The 22,639-nt window shown below is 38.8% G+C and overlaps 2 protein-coding genes across 2 annotated transcripts in view; both read right to left on the reverse strand.

Moving 5' to 3' along the window:
- Positions 1-450: 450 nt before the first annotated feature.
- Positions 451-3,606, reverse strand: LOC121944560 (cytochrome c oxidase subunit 5A, mitochondrial-like). Its single transcript, XM_042488394.1, has 5 exons — positions 3,467-3,606; positions 1,751-1,867; positions 1,335-1,456; positions 791-913; positions 451-578 (listed from the first exon to the last, which is right to left on the reverse strand). Exons 1-4 carry the CDS (start codon positions 3,537-3,539, stop codon positions 800-802), a joined length of 426 nt encoding a protein of 141 aa, XP_042344328.1. The 5' UTR covers positions 3,540-3,606; the 3' UTR covers positions 451-578; positions 791-799.
- Positions 3,607-6,176: 2,570 nt separating this feature from the next.
- Positions 6,177-22,639, reverse strand: part of LOC121941128 (synaptosomal-associated protein 25-A-like) — a 49,640-nt gene continuing 33,177 nt past the window's right edge. Inside the window, exons 4-8 of the mRNA XM_042483855.1 lie at positions 22,028-22,076; positions 13,537-13,654; positions 10,229-10,348; positions 8,851-8,995; positions 6,177-7,596 (exon numbers count right to left, since the gene is read on the reverse strand). Coding sequence (XP_042339789.1) covers positions 7,528-7,596; positions 8,851-8,995; positions 10,229-10,348; positions 13,537-13,654; positions 22,028-22,076 — 501 coding nt within the window. The 3' untranslated portion in view covers positions 6,177-7,527. The remainder of the gene's footprint in view (positions 7,597-8,850; positions 8,996-10,228; positions 10,349-13,536; positions 13,655-22,027; positions 22,077-22,639) is intronic.

The raw sequence follows: 22,639 nt of genomic DNA on the forward strand, positions 1-22,639 counted from the left end.
AAAACGGGCGAGGCACTTCAAATAAGCACCGAGGAGGGAATTATGTTTTGTTATGTTTTGGTTGGGTTTTTTGTTTGTTTGTTTATTTTTTGGTTGATTAAAAAAAATAGACTTAGAGGAGGGACATTTCACTTCAAATGATGTGTTTGTATTTATTTTTGAATATCCTCATTACCCCAAAACATGCAAGTGGGTTTGAAAGACTTTTTAACATTTTTTTAAATAAAAATCTTTATCACAGCCAGAAACTGTTAAACATGGTTAGTTATGGTGGCGGGGGTCATGCGTTTTCCCCCAATCACTCAGGGAGAGCCAAAAAAAAGTATTTTTAGCACCAGGTAGGATCATTAAAAATAAAGTCCCACCACTGCCACCCCCAACTCTGATAAATTTATTTAAAAAAATAAGCATCAATTTACAAAAAAAAAAAAGAAAACATAACACACACTCTTCAGTTATTGGTTTTCTTTATTAGGTCCACCATTTTGTACACAACAGGACAGCATGGATTTAATCAACAATATAGACATATTTGACAGGAGAGAATCAGGAGAGCTCTTCTCTTTATATCAAATGACCTGAAGGAACAGAAGACATTTTCAACTTCATGCAAGTAATATGTAATATAATTCATGATCTACTGTACATTCATAGAGTAGACCAGCAGACACATATAGGGTTTGAGGCAGCGCTGGACAGGATCAGTAATAATGCATAAAGCAGTTCCCTCTCTAAAGCCACACTGACTTCCCCAGTTAGCATGTAGTAGGATAGTATAGTGCAGTCTCACCTTGACAGTCTATAACTTGTCAATGCCCAGCTCTTCTGGTGTTGAGATACCAAGTTCTGACAGGGTGGGCTTGAGCTCTTGGATCAGGTAGGGATAGATGTCTTTATGGGGTCCTGCTTTGTCCTGCAAAACACAAAAACAACAAAAGAAGAGCCATTTGTCAGAGGCAATACCAGCAAACTAGCAAGAAATTTCAAACAACATGATCTAGTGATTAAATTGCTATTGGGGTGTTCTATTGTATGTATGTATATGATTTTTTTTTTATTACCACTATATAAATATTTTAAACAAGGGGTATTATTGTGTAATTTCTACCCTACAGTAATATCACACTGACTTTAATTTTGTGAGGAGACTATTGGGTCCTTTTTTCAAGTAAAGTGATAATATGAATTTCTAGTGTGGACATATTTGATGTGTCTCCGGATGATTCTTATTAAAGCCGTGCATCTGTCAGGACTCCCACTTCCCCACTGAAACAAAGTTCTACAAAAAAATTATGTTAGACCCAAAGTGAACTTATGAGGGGATGGTCACTCACCTTAACTGCCTCAAGGATGCGGATGGCACTGGCCATGTCATTCAGTCTCCGGCAAGCCCTGAGTGCCGAATCAAGGATCTTGGCCTCAGGTACCAGGTCATACCCAATGAGGGTGTTCATGCCTTTAGATTAGAATACATAAAACAAAAAATAAAAAAGCCCTATTAGTTCAAAGACTCAGCAATAACAATAAGAGTAAATGCAAACAATAACAGAGGGTGAGGTTATATTCCATGGACAATTAATCAAACCCAGAAACACCACTGCTGAACAACACGTGAAATTATATTAACCAAATAACTAATAAGCCAAATTTTCTTGGGTCTGATACTGACCCACACAAAAACTATAACAATAACCAAACAAGAACAACGATACAATGACGCATCATCAAAATATGAAAAGCACAAAGTTACCTTTCCTCAGTTCCCAGGCATCAATATCGGGCTTGCTAAAGTAGGTGACCCAGCGGGCATCAAACTCCTCGTCTGTCTCCACCTTGCCATGGGAGTAACATCTGGAGGCCAATGGAGCTGGAAAACAGACATCGAGATTTTTTTAATACTAGTAAAGATTCGAGTTCCGAGGACTTACAAAAACATATAATATAGTGACAAATAATAGCCTCTCTACAAAACCTGTTTTTAATTTTTTAAGAAGCCAAACACAAGCAGCATTGTAAGAAGTTTGCATGTCTGGAACTGACCAAATTTTGAATATAAATAGTACAAATTTTATTGAGCAAATAAACCAAATTATGCATGTGGCCAGGCACTTTGTGACAACCTTTAATATTTGACTGTTTTCCATATCTGTCAAAAATGTCATGAACCTAGACATAATTTTCAACATGTGACAGCGATAACCTCACATAGAAAGAAAGAAACAAGCTGGTCAACCAAAAAATCCAATATTTTCACAAAACTTTTAAGTCTTGTTATTTACATTTATGTTTTCATATGACTGTCACAGACAGGCAGATTTTAACAGAGACAAAATGGCATGGAACATGATGGAGTGTTACTTGTTTTAGGAATAACACTGCCTACCAAACTTCTTATGTGATAACAGCATTTGAAAGTGGGAAAGACAATATTACAGGCCACTATTCAAACATAACATTTTTAAACTTACCAAGTGAACACTGTTCTTTTCTCCTCAAAAAATGTATTACAATTTAAGCACCTTTTAAGAACTCAGTTAAAATCCGATTTCACAAAAATGGAAGAAAAAAAAACATTGTAGCTACATTGCTTTAAACAGGGTTATTTTAAACAATGGTGATTTGTCACATGACCTCCGTAATACAATTCCAATTAAACAACTTGAAATCTGAAAATTAAACCAACAAAAAATATAAATACCTTCAGTATCAAATTTTTAAAGACAATATTCTATGTCTCACAAAAACAATACTGTATATCTCAACACACAGATAGGGACTGACATGATTTTCCACGTTTTTTTACTTCCGTACAGCATAATCAAGTTCATTTCTATTGCATCTCCTCAATCACATCACACTGATAATACAAATTAAACCTAAGCCATGACCAAATCATAATCGAATTACATACAAATCATTTCTTTTAGCCAACGACAGTGGATTGCACCTTGCCTGTACAATGTCTGAAGGGATACTCATCTACTGTAAACTAACGGATGTCATAGGAGAATATTAGCATCAAAAACGGGCCACAAACTCATAGATTCAAGACTTCCATCGTCAATTGTGTATGACTCTATCATTAAATTTATAGCTATATACATAATAAGCCTATGGTGTGAGTTAGTCATTATGTGTTGTTATCAGCTGCGTAAACAGTGCGGCCACTGACTCTCGCGAATTAACTAAGGAGGGTCATCACAAGGTCGTGACTTTTTATATTGAAATCCATTTGGCGGCTCTTTATTTAAATTAAATATGGGAGGTGGAAATACAATAAAATATCTTGTTAAAGACTACAAGGACAGCTACCCATAAAAAAATACTTCAATGTCACCTGTAGTTAGCTTTGACATACACACACAGCAGTAGCTAAGCTAAGTAGCTAGCCGGGGAAGCTTATTGCAGTCATTTTTACAACAGAGGCTGTTGGTTTTGACTGAAGATGTAACGCGGACCGTCGTACCTGAGTAGCAGGGTCGGGACCGAGCCAGACTCCGGGCCCCTGTGGCTGACAGTCTGAACACGGCTCGGAACATGGTACCGCAGTGGTGCTAACCGTCCACTTTGCTATGCTAAAGAGGGAGACTCTGGACGGACAAACACGATGTGGGCGAAGGGGGTCACGTGACTTTACGGAGATAGCCGAAGGCATTACGTCCAGGCTGCTGATTGGTTCACACCGTGACCTCAGATTAGGCTACGTGTTTTGGTTTTGACACTTTATGGCATTTAAGCGGACTCAGGCGTACAGTGCAATTTACACATGACCTTTATTTTTTCAGCTCTGACATTGCTTCAGGACAAATTTAAGACATATATGATTATTTATTAGAGCTCAGCAAATAAAAATGTACATCATATTGCCACAAAGCTTAATGAAAAGGGGTGTGGGATGCATCTTTTTGTGGTTTGCCATCTCTTTGAAGTCATTTTGTGTCTCTTTGGGGAATGTAGTGTATTTTTTGGTCATTGTTGTGTCTCTGGTTGTTTTGCCCCTTTTTGTAGTTATTTTATGTCACTTTGCAGTTCTTTTACATCTCTTTGTGGTCATTTTTGAGTGTCCTAATTTGAGTTGCATTTTGCAGTTAAGGACCAATGGGTCCCCCCCTTACACTTTGGGCCCCTGGACCTGTGCCCACTAAGCCCATTCAATGATACATCCATGGCTGGATCCTACACTAACCACAATGCAACTTCATAGCATCTTTCATCAGACCCTCTCTGCTTGATTGACAGACACATTTTTCAAACTCAACACTAACAGTTTGTTACACAGGCTGCCTGTTACAAGATTTTAGGGTCTCAAGCAGAAACTGAAATTACTAATATTATATCAGGTCCACAAAAGCTTTTTAACTCTCTTCATTAGGAGAAAACTGAATGACATATGTGAAATTGGTGGGGTGCCCCTTTACAGCCCTACCCAGCTAAAACAAGAAAATGCATTACATAGGTACACAAAACCAGCAGAGGGAGCTGTTGGTTTAAAAGTACTCCTTTGAGCTGCTCACTGCAACAAAGACAAAAAAAATATCATTTGGTCCAGAAGAAAATAACTTTTATAAAAAAGTGCATGCGAGGAGCTAAAGAATGTACAGATTTAGATACAAAACACAATCTTTTCATTTTAGGACAGACTCGCGTTGTATTAATGAATCATAAATTATCATATATGAAGGGTTTTGTTTTATGTTGATAACATGGATGATAACATTGATCCATTTTATTTTATGTTGTGTGTATGCAACCACATCAAAAGCAATTCACAGCGGTCCATGTAATGGATGTAGCCAAGGTATAGTGGATTACCCTGTTGTGTATCTGCTGTTGATTCAAGTTTGTGTGTGTGACAGAGAGAGAGTGTGTCAGGGTTCTTAGTGACGTGGTAAACTCTAATCCACCCTAAGCCCAGGGCACCACAGTGGATGTCCATTAGTGTAATGTGCTGCTGCACATCTTTCCTTCTCTGTCCATCCCTGTCTCTTTCACTCTGTCTCTTCCGTGTCTGTCTTTTATTTGCTTCCGTCCATGCTACACACTACAGTGCTTTAAATAAACGTGTTTATATTGCATATTTTAAAAGCCAGGTCATGTGACTCTGTGGAGGGTGAATATCGAAATCCCCTCACAACTGTCACCTGTCTAAATGACTGTGATGACACCACAGATATATCTATCTCCCTGAAAACAGAAAACTCAACACAAGATGACACAGAAAGAGTTTGATATTTGAGATGTGATTGTGTGCACTGTAAAACTTAAGAATTTTTGCGTTATCACAATTTATTTGTCTAATAATACTGTATTTACATAATTAAAGAAGGCACTGCCTCCTGTTTACAGTGGATCTATATGATATCCTTCCTTTACCTGATCCACATGCTTATGTCTTAAAGTTAAACCCCCATTCATATGGCTAAAGGTTTCATTTGTTTCATACTGAAAGACATCTGTCTCCAGACTCGTTTCATCTATAGTCATCATGGCCAGTCTTTATGTAGGCTTCATCATTTTATATAAAAACAACAAAACTAAAACTATCTCCACTGTGATCAACCTAAAGATATTATGAAGTGAGAAGTCTTCAATTGTCATTGTAGTCTCCTTGTTTCTGCCTCACCTTAATGTAATACTTCACCTCAAATTACCATTTGTATATTAATTGCTCACCCCATGTTTTGTTAAATTTATGAAGGGAATGTTTTTCTTGCATGCCTTCAGTGAACAAAGATTCCAAAAACAGAGCATGTTTGATGAATAAGTAACATCAGGACATCACAACTGGATCAATGAGGCTTGAATTATACTTTGCAAGTTGTGAGAGAGTTTGTCAACAGATTTTTTCGATATAGTTTTGCTGTTGTTTTCATTCAACGTTCACGTTCACGTTTTCATCACATATTCAACATGACACAGGTGAGTAGCTGATATACAAATGATGATTTGAGAAGTGAAGTATTCCTTTTATACAAGTTATCCCATGTTGTTTGCTAAACCCTTTAGCATAAACACAGCGTTCAGTGGTTTTCTCTTCCTGATTTTCTCCTTTTTTGGTGTGGATGACCAGTATTTGAAGGAGACTTTTATCCATGCTTGTCCTTCTTCCACTTGACTCGGAACATGAAATTAGCACAAACCAGTACTGGAAGTCATGAAAATAGAAAGGAAGATCATTTTTGTTCTACAGTTATGATGGTTTTATTGGCATTTTCCAAGGTTGTATTTTACAGTGATGGTCACAGTCTGGAAAGGTAAGGAGACATGAAACAAAAAGAGTGGCACTATTGCAGATAAATATGGACCTCTCTTCTGTGTGGCCTACATATGTAGCATGCAGTTGCCATGTTAAGATATTTTTGTCTGAATAAATGAATTATTCAGTGTCTTCTAGCAGCGGATGGACATGCATAACACACTTAATGCACTACTCGATATTAGGGTCGCTAGGGTTGAATCGGGGTAAAGCAGTCCGGCCTGGGTTGTGACCCCCCCCCTTTAACTTTGCCTTACAATGCTGTTGAACTGCTAACTATAATGGTTAATGCCCAATATTATTCTGCCTGTTACACAAGAGTCCCATCAACAAATTCTGTTCAAACCACAACCAAATGCTAATATTCGCATATGTAGAGCCTTTTGATACAGTTTTTATGAATTACAATTATCAATTAAATATTCAACCCTTGCTTTTGAATGGTCAGATTTAGCTCCCTGAGGAAAAGATATAATATACAATCAATGGCATCAAATTGCGTTAATACTGCTCCATGAATAGAGTTGGTAAAATACTGGTGCACCAACAGTCAGGAACGAAAAGCCATGTTTTCATCCAAATGTCAAATACTTAACTGAGTATCCTTGGTCTACGATGTTATTAAGATTTGAGCGGTTTAACATTAAATGACTTCATTCAAACAGTGGCCTTCGTTGCAAGCTGTGAGGGCTGTATGTTCACTATATTCACTGCAAATCACTGTGGCTTTATCACGTAGCATCACAACATCTTGACCGATGAATACACAGTGTGCCTTACATGGACAACACCAGAATACTGACATGGGGGGGAGGAACATTTTGGAACAAGGTGTACATACAGTTTATATTACACACAGACTTAAAAAAAAGAATGATGAAGAAAACAGAACAAGTGATCTACGTCCATGAAGCCATTTAAGAAGCACTATGTACAATGTGGAGATAGTTTGAGGTGGACGATGTGTAACTGAACTAATGTTCCTTAACAAAATCAAAAGAGCAACAACACAGAACAACACTGACAAGAGGGGTTAGGGGCAGGATGAAAGGGAAGTGATGGGCATCGTTGAGAGGGGGCAGAGGAATGTATGATATGTGCATGTGTGCAAACCTCTACAAGTATCACAATAAAAGCATGATTTTGCAGCGCCTGCTGTCGAGCATAGGAAGAGAGCGCCGGGCGTTGGTGTTGGGGCTGGGTTTGGTTGGTGTTTTTATTTTTAGGGTGTTTGGGGTTGAACGGGGATGAAAGCACTTTTTCGCTGCAGTTTAGCCACTGCCCAACATCTTTGTAGCACGCTGGTTGGCCTCATCAATCCTGGTCTTGTTGGAATCAGCCTGAAAGAGACACACGGACAGTTCAGCTGGGAGTCAGTAAAGGGTAGAATGAGTTACTTGAAAGAAAAATTTATATTTATTTAGTGAATTTTCCATAAATTTGGCTATTGTTAATCTATGGGTGGGGCTGACTTTGCACTTGCCACAAAGGAGGAGTCAACAACAAGGCAAGATGTGGGAGCCTCCTACAGCTTTCCAAATAAACATGACTGTCACAAGAATCTTTGCAAACACTTTGTCTCTAGGTCTGCACAAAGGTAGCATCATTTAGTTGCATCAAACTGCCATGAGGGAACTGCATTGGGACCTATGTCGGGGTCAACTTGCCAGCTGACCTAATTACCCTGCATATTCATCTGCACAAAATATCCCAAAATAAAAAGAATGCAACACCTCAGAGTAATTTTTCCATTAACTCATAGAGCAATTTGCCAGAAGTGGAGACTCAAAGAGTCACAACTGCCACATTCATTTAAAATGTGCCTGAAATAAACCGGAATAATATTTTAATGAAGATGTATGAAAAAGTGCACGACTGGGATGTTTAACACTCACATTTTCAACCAGATTTTGTGTACTGGCATGTGAATCAGATTTGCTGCATTACTGTGTCAAGTGGGCTAAAGCTGCTCAAAATCAGCACGGCTGCATCCGCTGTTACATAGCCTCATGCTAGGCATGTAATCCATACTAAATATCAGCTAAATACTCTATAGATTAGCTACCACTTGCTGCCTGTCATTTACTTACTTTAACCACAGTTCTGCTGACATTACATTGTTAAACTCACAGTATCTGACTTCAAATATCTACATCTAACCACATTCTGTAAATTCTAAAAATGTTTATTTCACAAAGTAGTCTTGAAATTCTAGTGCCCCGTGCTACCTCTTGATTATCTTGTTTCATTAATATGACAAGAGTTTGACTCGATCCACACGTTGTTGTTCCATAAGCAGCTCAGTAACATTTTAGTTCCACAATACCAAGATTTTGGAGCATCACACTTCCAAATGTAAACTCTTTTGGCACTAGCTTTGTTTACTTTGGATCAATTGTTACTTTGCCACCGTATCAACTAGGAGAGGTTGTTGCCTGGTAACAACTGAAACTAACTTGTTTCTAAAAATGGGTGTAAATTTAGAATGGTAAAATGGCAATTACATCAAAGTCATACAGTTCTCTATTAAAAATGTCCCCTTTGCCACCAATTCAAATCTGACATTCTCCATGGCAGTGCTCATTGTACAGTACCTTCTCCATGATCCTATCGATCTGCCGGTTCTGGGTGTCGATCTCCTGGCCCATGTCCAGGGCCATGTGACGCAGATTGCCAATGATCCCGCCCACCTGCTCCAGGTTCTCATCCATCTCATTCTCCCGGGCGTCATCTGTTACCCTGTGACACACAGGAAAAGGAAGTAGGACTGGTTAATGACCAATGATTATGCGGTAGCTACTGCTGGGATCTATTACATTGTGCTAGAGCACAAGTCTCACAGAACAGAATGGAACAGTACAGTTCAGCACACTACAAGTACATAACTTTTAAATAAACATATAAATCACATTGTTCTTGGAACTCAAATATTGGTACATTTCGAGAAAAAATAATCAGGCCTGCTGGTGACTGGTCACAATGTATTATCTGACCACATGGCTGTGAGACTCCTCTTTCTCAAGAAATTGATAAACCTCTGCAGAAGGAAGAAACTCTGATCTAGGATCTATGAAGCTTGAGTCATATGTTATTACTCAGTGAGTCTCAGAGGGTTGGGACCCCTCCAGTGGGTTACACGATAGATCTAAGGGTCACAAGATAATTACAACGAAGCTCTGCTACACAATTTGAACTCATTTTTGTCTGACTTACCTCAAATTATTGAATTTTTATGGATAGTTACACCTGCTCAGGTTTCATACATTTATTCAAATGACAACATTTTAAATGAAACTCTCACCTCATAGACTTTTAACATTAGTGATGGAAGGTCACAAGCAGAAATGCACTTATTTCAAGATTTCACAAGTGAAAAAGGGCTGGAAACCATTGGAATAACGCTTGACTCCAAATTTGTCGCTCCATTTCTTTTTTCTGAATATGAATGGATATCTATAAACAGATATCTGCATGTATATACAGAATCTGTGGGTTATTGTTGCAGACTGAGCAGAAAGTGCCCACATTTTTCTGCACAATCCTTCAATCTGAAAGCCTCTAAACATGACAGTAAATTAAGAGAGCATTAAAATCATACAGGTTACTACCACCTGTCCATAATGAGGATTAAATATTGCTTGAAAAGTCAAATGAGGAACCTATTCCAAATAAATATGTACTTTCATAGAATTATAGTTTAAACTGTATCACACATGCACAAACTCACAAAAACACACGGCCATACACAATCTCTTAAACAAAACCTATGGAAACAAGCATGCCAACTATATATATATATATATATATATATATATATATATATATATATATATATATATATATATATATATATATATATATATATATATATATATATATATATATATATATATATATATATATATATATATATATACACACACACACACACACACACACACACACACACACACACACACACACTCTTTTTACCTGCGGATGAAGCCCCCACTGATGGCCATCTGTTCACGTTCATCCATGACTCGAGCCCCTGGCTGGCTGTTCACCACTCCATCCTGGTTCGCTCCCCAGGCCTGGCCCCCACCCTTAATCCTACCACACACACATTTCAGTCAGGGCCAGTGTAACGTTTGGATTGTGTGCTTGTGCATGTATATATATGTGTGTGCACTTGTTTGTGAATGTGACCAAGACATGCTGTGGGTGAGTGTACGCTGGTCAGTATATGTAACTGTATGTGTGTGTGTAATGTCTATGTAAGTGCGTGTTTTCTTGCAATTCACCATTAAAACATATACATAAATATATATGTTTGGAATGCATTACATAATACGGTGCCATGCCAATTGATCAGTCTACTGAAAGCAACATGCCAGCCAGGTATGATAAACTTACAGACGTGCAGTCTGTGAATAATTGATCTACTGAGCAGATCAATTAAATCTGAGCACGATAAGCTCACATTATGCTTGTGTTAGAAAGTAATCAAGGTCTTTCAAAAACTCAGAAAACCATCTCCCACAAGCACAAGAGCACAAACACAGAACATAATGACAAGACTCCAGACGGAGGAGACACAAACACACATGCAGATCGAGAGGACATGCCGGGAGGAAACATAAAACACAATGTTTGACATGGGAAACATGTAGAGAGGAACAGGATCAGACACATGCTGTATCTATTAAAAGAAAGCCCAACAGTTAGATCCGTTGTGGAAAAAAAAAACAAAAACAGTGAGTGAATGGTGATCATTTTGCATGCAAAACTAAGTAGTTGTGATGAGCCCTTCATTTCATCTGGATGGATAAAGCTGTAGGATGATACACTGTATACAGTCAAATAAGCAAATCTAATTCTTAGCGTTTGTTTTATTATGCTTGGAGTATCTGATGAGTGGAGATTACCACTGAGGACAACACAATGAACAAAGCTGTTTTGAGGCTGTTGAAATGAAATGTTCAATTTTCAATGAAAGACAATTTTACTGCATGCGTCATTGTTATTGTGAGGTGGTAAAACCTACCCATACAGGTGCTCCAATTTATAACAACAAGCAAGAATTATTTTCTGATGCTATTTGACCCCGCCAAATCAATGAAACACATGACATAACCACAGGGTGACATAACAAATGGCTGTTGACAGGGAGGACCAAAGAGCTATAGAATAGACAAGATCTGAAGCAAAAACAATCACATATGGAGGACCAAAATGGACCGACTAGAGGCAGCACACTCTTCATATTCCTTCATACAGAACACATAAAGTTCAAGCCATAATCAGATGGTGACTATTTTAAACACCAACTGCTACAAAATGACAGCCGTGACGCAAATAAGGCAGATAAGTCACATGTGCTACTGTCAAGATCCTGTTCAGCCCTGTTTTGGAGAAAAAGAATCATCTGTTAAAATATCTATTTTAATCTCAGTGAAGGCAAAGAAAAACAAATACTAAAAATTTACAATTCTAGGATCAGATCTAACAAAAAACTCAAGTTTTTTTTAGTTTTGTTCAACCTTTTCCTCATAAAGGAAAAAAAAGAGCACTTGATTGTACATTAATCCTGACTTTAGATAAGCAGTGCTGCATTTGGTAAATCATTAAGGCATCACTTAATTCATTACAAGAAGAAAATCTGAGAAACATCTTGCTGCAAACCCTCCACAAGTGTCAGCCACTTGAGTTTTCTATAGCTCTGAGATAGACAACTGTATACAGTACATGTATTTGTCCCAGTGTAGTATAGTATGCTCCGGCATCATTTGGCCACTGACAGCCAGAGATCAGATCAAACAGGAGTTTGGCAGAACAAGCATTTGAAATCCACCTTCATATCATATCAAGCTTTCAAAGTCAAAATAAGGTTTAAGAGCTTAAATATCAAAACGGTAGCCCCAAATGTCTAGATGACCTTACTGATGTTTTATTATGTTGAATAGTCCTGAGGGGAAAGAGGCAGGGGCCCACTGAGGCATCCAAATTGTAATGGGTCATATGCCAAAGGTGGTGTGTTAAAGGGTAAGTTTTGAACAACATGTATACTTTAACTGCCTGAACAAGTACTTTTACTTTATGTGTTTGATTATAAAGTTACTGTAGTGGACTGTTCATGAGTGATGAAATCACTTTCACATCTGTAACTACAGTAAAAAGAACACCACAGCCTCTGTTAAAGCTCACTTGTAATGTAACCACAACAGTAAAACACTTCTGTTTTTTGCTCCCATTTTTCCCACAGGTTTAAGTTAAAGAGCTAAGACTTTTTTTCATACATTCAATAGATATATTTCTCTTGAATTTAGGTCAGAAATTTGTTAAACTCCTTGTTAGTGAGCACCTCTCATTTTGGAAGATAATCCATCCACCTGAGTGGTGCGGCATGCAGATGCTGACCGACATGGATATTCACAACTTTGTGACCAAAATTTGAACTATATCCCCTGAGTGCATAAAAAGTCTTAGGTCTTTAAACCTGTGAAATATTGGAGAAAAAAATTACAAGTATTTAAATTTCTGGTCAGTGTAAGATCAAGAATAAATAAATAAATAATTGAATTGAATGGGACCCCAAAAATTACCCTTAGAGGAAATCTGACATTTGTCAATGGATGAGCTTTGCTGGAAACAGCGAGCCTGGCTCAGTTCAAAGGTCAACAAGAATCTGCCTGTCAGCACCTCTAAAGCTCACTAATTGCCATGTTATTGTTTGTTTAATTGATATAAAACCTTAAGTGTTGGCACATACTAACCCCCACAAAACAATAACATGGCCTTTTCACACTTCAGTTTTTGTGCATATTCAACAAAGAAAATAAAACTCATAACTAATGAACTTCTGGGTGAGCTCCATGTTTTCAGCTAATTTGCATGAAAACGTGAAACATCAACCGTTCACCAAAGGGCAACAAAATTGATAAAAGTCAAATGAGTAATTTAGCAAAGAAGGCAACTATTTGAGTTATTCTTTGGTTGGTCTTTGTACACAGCATGATGCATCATGCTGCAGGGTTAGGGTGGGGGCTTGGGTTTTAGGTGGGGTGGGGGTGGGGGTTCTGTGGCCCAGATCCCTGCTGACACTGCTACCTGCTGGAAGAGAATCTCTCATCCAATGTGGAATGAAGGGCTTTTGATGACAACGGCGTATTAAATGGCATCGGACCTGTTGTGCAGATGTATGTGTCGTTCATGCATGTACACCAGAAGCAGGCGCACAAATAGAGGCAGGAAGGCAGGCACTGAAACACATGCAGTCAGGCGACACAGGCAGCACCTACTTGTTACAGGGACATGAACATAGACCACAGAACTGTCCTAGATTGTTCAAATTCTTTTCTGCATCCTTCATGTCCTTATTGATTTGGTCCATCCCCTCCTCGATGCGCTCCAGTTGTTCTGATTACCAACACATTGTCATTTTTCCCAGCAAAAGAACGAATGCACGTGAGAAGAGAAGAGAGGAGGAAGAAGTTGTGGGCAGAAGGGAGGAAGGGGGAGTAGAGAGGGCAAACAAAGGAGAAGAGACAAAAAAAGACATTGACTGTGACAAGAGAGACATCAGACATCACCACCACCACCAGCACTGGACAGGCAAGAGCTCAGGGCTCCTGGCCGGTACCTACTTTTTAATACATGGGCATATCAGACCACAGCATTGTCCTATATCTTTTAAATCTTTCTCGGCCTCCTTCAGGTCTGCGTTCACCTTGTTCATGCCCTCCTCCACACGATCAAGTTGTTCTGGTGAGGACAAAGGCATGAGAGCAGTGAAATAAATTTGACTGGTTTGGTTTTTGGGGGCTGGCGCTCTACACTACGGTGCAAGAGGCAAAACGGTTTGGCTAGATGCAGAAGGCAAAGCATTGAGAGTAGCTGTTGACACAAAAAACATCGCGTGTGAATTTATTTCCTTGGAATCGTCAAGGTTTCTGCATCCTACTTCATTCCAAAGTGACACATTGAGTATTTCATCTGAGTGGTGGTATCAATACCTGCATCAGCAGCTGTGTGCTTCATCCAGAGCTGCACCTGTGTGTGGAGATTTTAATTCTGCCACTTTGACTGCCTGAATACTACTGCACTACTACTGGGAGCAGTGACAGGCGACAGAGAGAGTGAAAGAGACCGTAATAGGCGAAGTACTTAAAAGCAATGGAATAAACGAGCAACAAATCAATGAACAAATCATGGAGTGTAATGGAAAGCACCATTCAGGCAAGTGAAGTCGCCAGCACTTCCTTACTCAGATGGTCAATAGGGCACAGAGCTATAAAAAGCTCTGATTCAAGGTCAGATCTTCTCCCTGGCTGGTTAATGGTTAGAGGACAGGACAGCAGTAATCTCCATCAGTGGAAAGGGGCACTTTGTCTTCCAGGAAAAACTGCAGAGGTTGGATTTGTAACATTGGAGTAGAGAGGACGCAGATGGTCATATAACACTGGCTTCAGATCTATAGAAATTAGTGGTAGTGAGCCATAACTGAGGTCTGTTGTAAAGTTTTCAGTTTCTGTATTTTTTACAGCCGTGCTGATCCTTCCAAAGGGAGGAGGCTTCACACTACAGCATGCATTACTCAGACAACCAAATTATTGTTTGGCAAGTGACAAGTAAGTCTCAAATCTTTGCACTCTACTCCCGAGTCAAGATTGACAAGCCCAAGTTCTAAACTTTGATCTTCAAATCCTAAAAATTAATAATATAGTAAAGTTACAAAAAAAAGTCAGTGTTTTTTTTAAAAAAATTGTAATCATCTGTTAAAAAAAACTTTGTTGGAAGTTGTCGTAACTTAGTAATTTTCAACCTGCATGTTTTGCACAATGCCATTTGGTTTTTGATGACAGCTGTTTAGTTTTGCTTAGTTTTTGTAGACAAATGAAATGATCTTTGGTATCTTTTTTTTCCCATCTGGCGCTGAGTAATGTTGTTGGATTTGTTCAAAGTGGCTCTGGGGAATTACGTGTCACCTTGCTGGGGAAAAGGTTAAAGTTTTTTAACGCATGTTCACAGGAATTATTATTGCTGCAGGTTCCTAGAACTAACACTGATTTGGGAAAGAGTGCTTTTACATTCTCTGCACCATTCACATGGAGTGAACTGCTATGTTAGCTGAAGCTTGATACTCTGGTTCCAATGTGTCTGTTTAGAAACCTAGTTTAAATTCTGACCGATTTTAACTGTGATTCTTTTTAACTTTTTTATTTACCGATATTGTGCATTTTAATTGTTTGTTTTATTGTTTTTTCATTCTGTACTCAGGTCTTTCTTGAAAATGAGATCTCAATCTCAATGGGACTTAAATAAAGGTTTACATTTGATTCAGCAAGTGAGGGGAAAGGAATTAATTTGTGGTGTAACTTGTCTGTGCTTGGGGAAAGGTATCAAATATTTTCAAATCAAAAGGCCTTAAGTCCAAGTGACGACAGGAGTCGCTGTTTCTTTTGATTCTGTTAAGACGAGTCTTAAGTCATCAAATGTGAGTCGAATCTGACTCGAGTCCAAGACATGTGCCTCAAGTCCACACCTCTAGCATTACTTAAGTGAAGCAGATTAATTTAGTCTCCACGTTTGCTTGTTTTTTTTCCAAAAGTTAAAATATATCATCATGTCATGGACCCTTGTTTAAGTTGTACAGCCCTCTGCTATCAGGGTCAAGGGTCAAATAATTTATTTAACCCTGATAGCTGTACAGATTGCCACTCCCAAAATCTAACATTACAGCAACATCTGACCTGCGATGGCTAAACTATCACTTCTATCATCCCATTTTATAAGAGTTTGAGCCAACTCCAAATATCCCTGTTGTGTCCCATTCCCATCCCCTCTTTTTCCCTTATGTTACTCTCTCTGAAGCCAGAGCAGTTTACACTAAATATAACAAACTTTTCAAAAAGAAAGAAACAAATCTTAAAAGCTAGGGAGAGAGGATTAGTTGAAAGGATTAAGATACATTTTCAGCTAACTGTATGGTAGAGGTAGACAGTAGATGGCAACTAAATGGCCTCCAGCAGTAATCCCTGGCAAAGTGAGGGATTGAGTGGAGGAGGAACGTGAGAGAGAGGCATTGTTTATCTCCTCAGCTTCGGGCAGCCGGGCCAGACTTAACAACCTGCCTCCTGCCCTCCGTCTGAGGATTATTGTGTAGGCGCCTCGTCTCCTCTCCTCTCCATAGTCTCAATCAGTCACAGGTTTAACCAATTAGAAAGTAAGATCATTCAAATCAACAAGGAATCAGTACAACAAGCTTTTTTTCCCAGCAGACATTGTTATTTGTTGTATGGTACTAAGTTCAGATGTTACTAATATCATTAATCATGGCTCTCTTTTGCTAAAATGTTCCAGTAAGTCATACCATTTATTGCAAAAAAATTTTTACGGTCACATAAGGTGGTATTTCCGGTGATTTGGATTTTTTTTTTTCCGCAAAACTTCAAAGGAAACGCTTTTGTGACTTTTATAGGTCTCACGATGCCATGGCAGTGCACTGGTCAGTAGGAACTGTCTCCCTCGATGCAGCAGGCGCTACAATGGGTGTTATTGCATCACATAACTCCTCAAAAGTTGAGCAGATCATCTGGAAGTTCTGAGTCCACAATTCCTCTGTGAAATGGTGGACTATCACCTCCCAGAAATCCCTCATACGAGGCCTCTCCCACATATAAGGGGCTCGCCTTTCCTTTATCGCTCACATAACATGCCTGCGTTGTCTTCGATTGGAAAAAATGACTTGTTTGGTAGCTGCAATAGAAATAAACCTGCTAATGTTTTCCATCGCCATGCTTCTTTGAATGTTATCGCCAGAGGAGAAGTCCCATAACATCACACGAGAGGTTGTATAACACACTCATTGTGTTTCATCAACATTTTAATAATATTGCCTAATTTTTGTGCAGATCTGTAATGGAAACCCGTCTAGTGTGGCACAAAATCATTACCCTGAAACAAAATCAGCTTATTATTTATATCTGTGCGTTTTTTGAATTTGCTAGATTTTTACAAAATGCAAGGCAACTTGACAGAGAACACTGAATCCAACAAAATAAGAGTTTTCTGTTGTGGAAATTGAACGTTTTGAAATGTTGCCATCATGGTTATTGTTGCTGGCCCATATGGGCAAAGAATAAAAAAAATATAAAAAATTGTCTGTTGTGAAAAAGGCCTATCAGATCTACATCATGTTTCATCTTTAAATTTGTCTTCATATTCAGTTTGTATACAATGTAAAAGGAAGATAAGTGTTAAAAATCTATGGAATGAAGGATCTTGCTTTCACTAAATGTGGAGAAAACTAAAGATTATGGTGTTGAGGAGACTAAAAACACAAACTGCTGCTTAAATCAACTCTTCTGGGTCAATTTGAATTGAATTCTGCAATATAGCACTGTGTTTTGTTCTCAACTTCACCGATGAAGCTTTTGAATATTTTCTATTTGGGCCTCTGACAACCTTCTTCTCCATGGCAACAGTGGCTGAGGATCCTTACAGTGTAGTATTTTGAGCCATCCACTGGGCCAAAATGATAGACTAAAAATGATTCCACACAAGTTGAAATAATTAAAACTGGTGGCCACAAAATAAACCTAAAGGATTGTTACATTATTAGAGTCCTTTGCTTCTACATGAATTAACTTTGAGGATATTGTTTAAATATAACCCAATCACCCAAAGAAAATGTTTGCACTGTATGTCTCTGCAAACCACGGATATGTAATCAACGCAACAACAAAACTTTGCTTTTCTGACATGAACAAAAAACAGGTGTTTTTTAACAAGACATCAGGGCATTTCTAATTGTCGCTGTGGCAACAAAATTGGGTATTTTAAGCCAAAACATGTTGCTTCCTAACCCTTGCAGATTGGCGTTCTTGAAGCATTAAGCCTCAATGTATCCACTACATATGAAACGTACAAATGTTGAATATCCATGGTTTGATGACATGAGCAATGCCAACATTTATTCTGGCGAATGGGCTGTAGAATAAAGATGTGAAATGGGAATACAGTGGGGAGAAACACTTCTGGAACCAGCCTCTCATTTCGCAAATCTATTGGCTTTAGGCAACAGTTCTGTTTCTAACCGCTAATCTCTGGGGGTGCTCAGACTTTAGAAACATAAGTTTAAAAAAACAAGTAAAGAGAGCATCAGGAAAATAAAGTTTAAAAAGTGGCAAAATTGTGCTAAATTTCTGTGCAATTACTGTGAATACACTTGTATTATTCTGGATTCAAACTTCATCCTTTGCATCTCCTGGCAGGTTTAAATAAAGAACAACCCGACTCTCCATGTTCTGTGAGACTAACTCTTACACTATATGCTCCATCTCTTACATTCACTTCACTCACAGTCTCATGAGATGAAGATGAAGGCAAATAAAAAGCGATGTGTGCAACTCAGTGCCTGGAAAATATCCAGAGTTTTTCCTTTAATGTGTGTCTTTAACTGGTGGGTTTTTTTTCCTTTGGCTGTACAGTAAGTATGGAACACAGATCCAAGAGTAACAGAAAAAACAGAGAGTCACTAATGAAGTGATAAATTATGTAAAAACTGTGATCTCCAGTTGCCAGTTTAAGGCAATTAAAAAATGCGTGCAGCTACAATCTAGCAATGGTTTGCTCTCGGAGCTAAAATGCTCCTGGCGGGAACTCACTGAGGCAGAGCTGCAATCCATCAGCGCAGACCGAGGCGTAATTCAGGTCAACATGCATGTAACAGCAGAGCAGGGAGGGACTCATTAGCTGCAGTGAGACCTCCGCCATAGGTAATACATCACTATAGGAAATGAAAAATGTCCTCCTATGTATGACCTGCATGCGAAAATGCGTGTGAGAGACTGTTTGTGTGTAAAGGGGCAGAGGGATTAGTTACACCCTGCTCAACAAGACAGTATTAATTACCACAGGCGTGGAAAGCTATTACTTATAAGCCTTTCATAGCAATATAAGAGGAAATGCTTGATGCAAATAAAATGGCAATTATGTCAGAGCTGCCAGCTGTACAGGCATGTGTAGTTGTCCTTGCAAACGGAGAAGAACAGATAGAACAAATTAAAAAAAAACAGAGCTTCATCATTATTGTAATCAAAGTTATCTCCAAAAAGGTATAGAGGTCAGGAGAGAAAAGTGAGGAGAAAGAAGAGAGGGAGCATGAGATGGAGAAAAGACGGAGAGAAAGACAGAAAGAGACAGATGGGGGATCAGGTTAAGAGGACATTTGCTGAGAGGCAGAGGTAATTTAAATCTGTGAATTGATTGCCGTCCTGCGCTAACAGCAGTGAGCCGTGCACTGACGCAGCCGTGACTCTGGACGGAGGAAGACAGGAGGGGAGAGAGGGAGAGAGAGAGAGAGAGGGGCAGAGGGATTAGTTAAGAGAGAGAGAGAGAGAGAGAGAGAGAGAGGGAGAGGAAACAGGCTATCTGTTCCTTTGACAGGCCAATTAGGCTGCTCTTTCACGCATGGAGCGAAGCACAAGCCAATAGTGGATTTTATGGTGGGGCATGGAAGCAGCGGACCTGGGTCAGGTTACTGTTTTTTTTGCACTGATTTCAAACAGTTACTAATGTATTCTGTGAGGCAGAAAACATTACAAAAAAAGTCTGATTTAATATCATGTAGTTTGCTGTTCATCTGCAGACACTGTAGTATTCTTACAGTGTTGTATGAGCCCTCTGACCCTCCTTTTGCTTTGCTGTTGTGGCAGTCCTGAGAGTCCGTTAAATATTTCAAGAATGCTTGATTTTATAATTAATTTAGTTTGACGTAAATGAGCCAGTTATATAAGTTGTTGAATACATTTTGAATTAGCACTGGTCTGTTTTTTCAGGGACATATCCACTGTGCTACAGAGTAAGGCCTATTGCAAAAGTGGGAAAGAGACTTTTTTTTTCATTTTTGAGCATGCTTCTTATTTCTTTAGTCATTAGCAGGTTTGCCAGTATGAAAGAGAGAGAGCAATGGGCATCTATAAAGTTCTTTTTAATTAGTAGTCAGTTTGTTATTTGGACTTAATGGAATAATTCATTATCATGGAGTTGAACTAGCCATTGTTAAAATAAAAACAGAGCTAGGTAGTTAAAGATAAGAGTTTGCATGCTTATTAGAGGTTGATCTGTGGCTGCAAAACTGCAAATCGTAGCACAAAGGATAAGCAAGGGAACGTTTTACAGAGTAAATTTTTGTTTACTGATGAATTCAGATTTTTGTCGTGCATGGCCCTCTTCTATTTTTGTGGTAAACTGGTAGTAAAGGTCAGTGTAGGTTAAACTGACGATCCTGGTGTGAGTGCTTTATGAACTGCTATGTCTACTTTTGTTGGTCCAGTCTGGCTTAAACCAGTTTGATTTTATGTAGCTAAAACAGCAACTGTTGATGATGACACATTCTGACAAATTACAACGTATCCAAAGTATCAAAGTACAAAGTATCAGCAATCTGTGCTGATGGCATCACAATGCTGAAGCCAACTCATATTGCATCAGTAATAAGCAATCTGACTGTGTTAAAAAGAATGTGATGTTTGTTTATAAACGGACCGAAGAAGCCAACTGGTGTCTGACAGGCCGGGCGCAATTTACTGCCAACAACAGCAACATGAAGGAGATCAAATTTCTGCAGAGGTGGGAGAAAGATGAGCGTTGCATGTTATTGTTTACTGAAAAGTTCATGTGTTTTGTGGGTGACGCAGAGACACAGCAGAGTTAATCTGCACAAGTATAGCAACAATTTGGATTTGAAGCCGACAAAAGCTTAACTTTTGTTGGATGCCCTGTTGCTTTGTATTTTTGTCACTTGCTTTGGAGGCACCGCAATGGACAAGGAACAGCTGATTCATCAAATTAAAATGAGGAATTCGCAGATACTTTGGTACTTTACTGAAAAAAAAACAAAAAACAAAATAAGGTGTCAGCTGGCTGAAGGGAGATTGCCAGGAAGTTAAAAACTAGTTAGGCTACTTGCTGTTGGTTTTTTTGCACTTTTTTGCACTGATTAAAAAGTACAAATGTTGGAAGACAGCAGGTCGACTACTCACCCATCCTTTAAGTGCTTACGTCTCCGGTCTGATCTCCAGCACACAGCAGCTATTTATGTGCTTTGTTTACATGACATAACAGAACTGCATATTTAAGGGATTCATTATGGACAGAGAGCTCTGATGTTACATGATGCATTGTTAGAGTTGGGCGCTCATTTGCTGTTAGGATATAGTGTCATTATGTTCCACTCAGGTGCAGCTGCCGAGTCAAGTGCCATGAGATTTAGTAGTAAAATTGGGTATACCAGTTCGGCTTGGCTTGATATCAAAGCAGTTTGGGAATGTTTATACAGGCCATCACATTAGACTGATATCATATGAGAGAAATATCCTAAACTCACTGATGTGAAGCCACAAGGGAGGCATTTGCCTGACAAGTCAGCATATAAGTGTCGTAATAGGGAGGCAAAGCAGAAGGCTGCTGCAGCTCAACAGTCACATCCAGAATAATCATTTTAGCCCCATTAGCTCAGACTGCAGCTGAGGCTGCTTTAAAAGACTTTGCAGAAGTTTACAAATATATAGATGTTCTGCTTTAGTAATTAAAGAACCATAAAAGTCATTTTCCCCTTTGTTGTAAATTTGACTGGGTCTGTGCAGCGTTATACTGGACGTGCTGCTGATGACAGCTCCTCCGTTATACAGCATAAAATAGCAGCAAGAGAGAATTGGTAGTGGAGCAGATTAAAAAGTGCAGACAGATGTTAAGAGAGTGTTTAGTGATCTCTCCCTATCAACTTACCTCCTTGCTCATCCAACATGACCAGAGTCCTGATGCCGGCATCTTTACTCTAACAGACAGACAGAGAGAGACATGGGGAAAAAAAGAAAGTTGGAAAAAGAGGAATAAATGTGACAGATCAATGAAGGTCAACAACAAAGCAGAGGAAAGCAGAGGCGGGTCAAATTACAATTTGAAATCACTTTTTTGATGGTGGCGGATCTCATCTGGCACAGCTGAAACTTTGACTTTAAAGGAATATTTTTGACATTTTGGGAAATTAACTTTGCTTTCTTGCCAAAAGTTGGACTGGATATTGATACCACTCCCATGTCTGAGTGTGCTACATTTTGATGCTAGAGCCAGGAAAACAATAGCTTAGGTTAACATAAAGACTGGAAACAGGAGGATCAGCTAGCATGACTTCAAAGGGAATTAAATCCACCTTTAAAGCTAAAATGTAAAATGGGAACTTGCCGTTTTCTGGCTTTTTTTTTTCTAAGTTTAAAAAAATAATTAAATGATTAAAATCTTTAAAGGTACTGGTCTGTGATTTTACTTTTTTCCAAAATCTCAAACTATTCCTTTAAACTAAAACAGCTAACCATCATCAGTCAACAAAGCAGTGGGATG

The sequence above is a fragment of the Plectropomus leopardus genome, chromosome 1 (genome assembly GCF_008729295.1).
Source record: "Plectropomus leopardus isolate mb chromosome 1, YSFRI_Pleo_2.0, whole genome shotgun sequence".
Taxonomy (NCBI): Eukaryota; Metazoa; Chordata; class Actinopteri; order Perciformes; family Serranidae; genus Plectropomus; species Plectropomus leopardus.

Bases quoted from the DNA above. Each gene is read 5' to 3' on its own strand.
- LOC121944560 (XM_042488394.1), bottom strand. From the start codon at position 3,539: ATGTTCCGAGCCGTGTTCAGACTGTCAGCCACAGGGGCCCGGAGTCTG. The intron at 1,457-1,750 runs GTAACTTTGTGC...TCTAATCTAAAG, and splicing joins TGCCTGGGAACTGAGGAAAG to GCATGAACACCCTCATTGGG. The intron at 914-1,334 runs GTGAGTGACCAT...TGTGTTTTGCAG, and splicing joins GCATCCTTGAGGCAGTTAAG to GACAAAGCAGGACCCCATAA.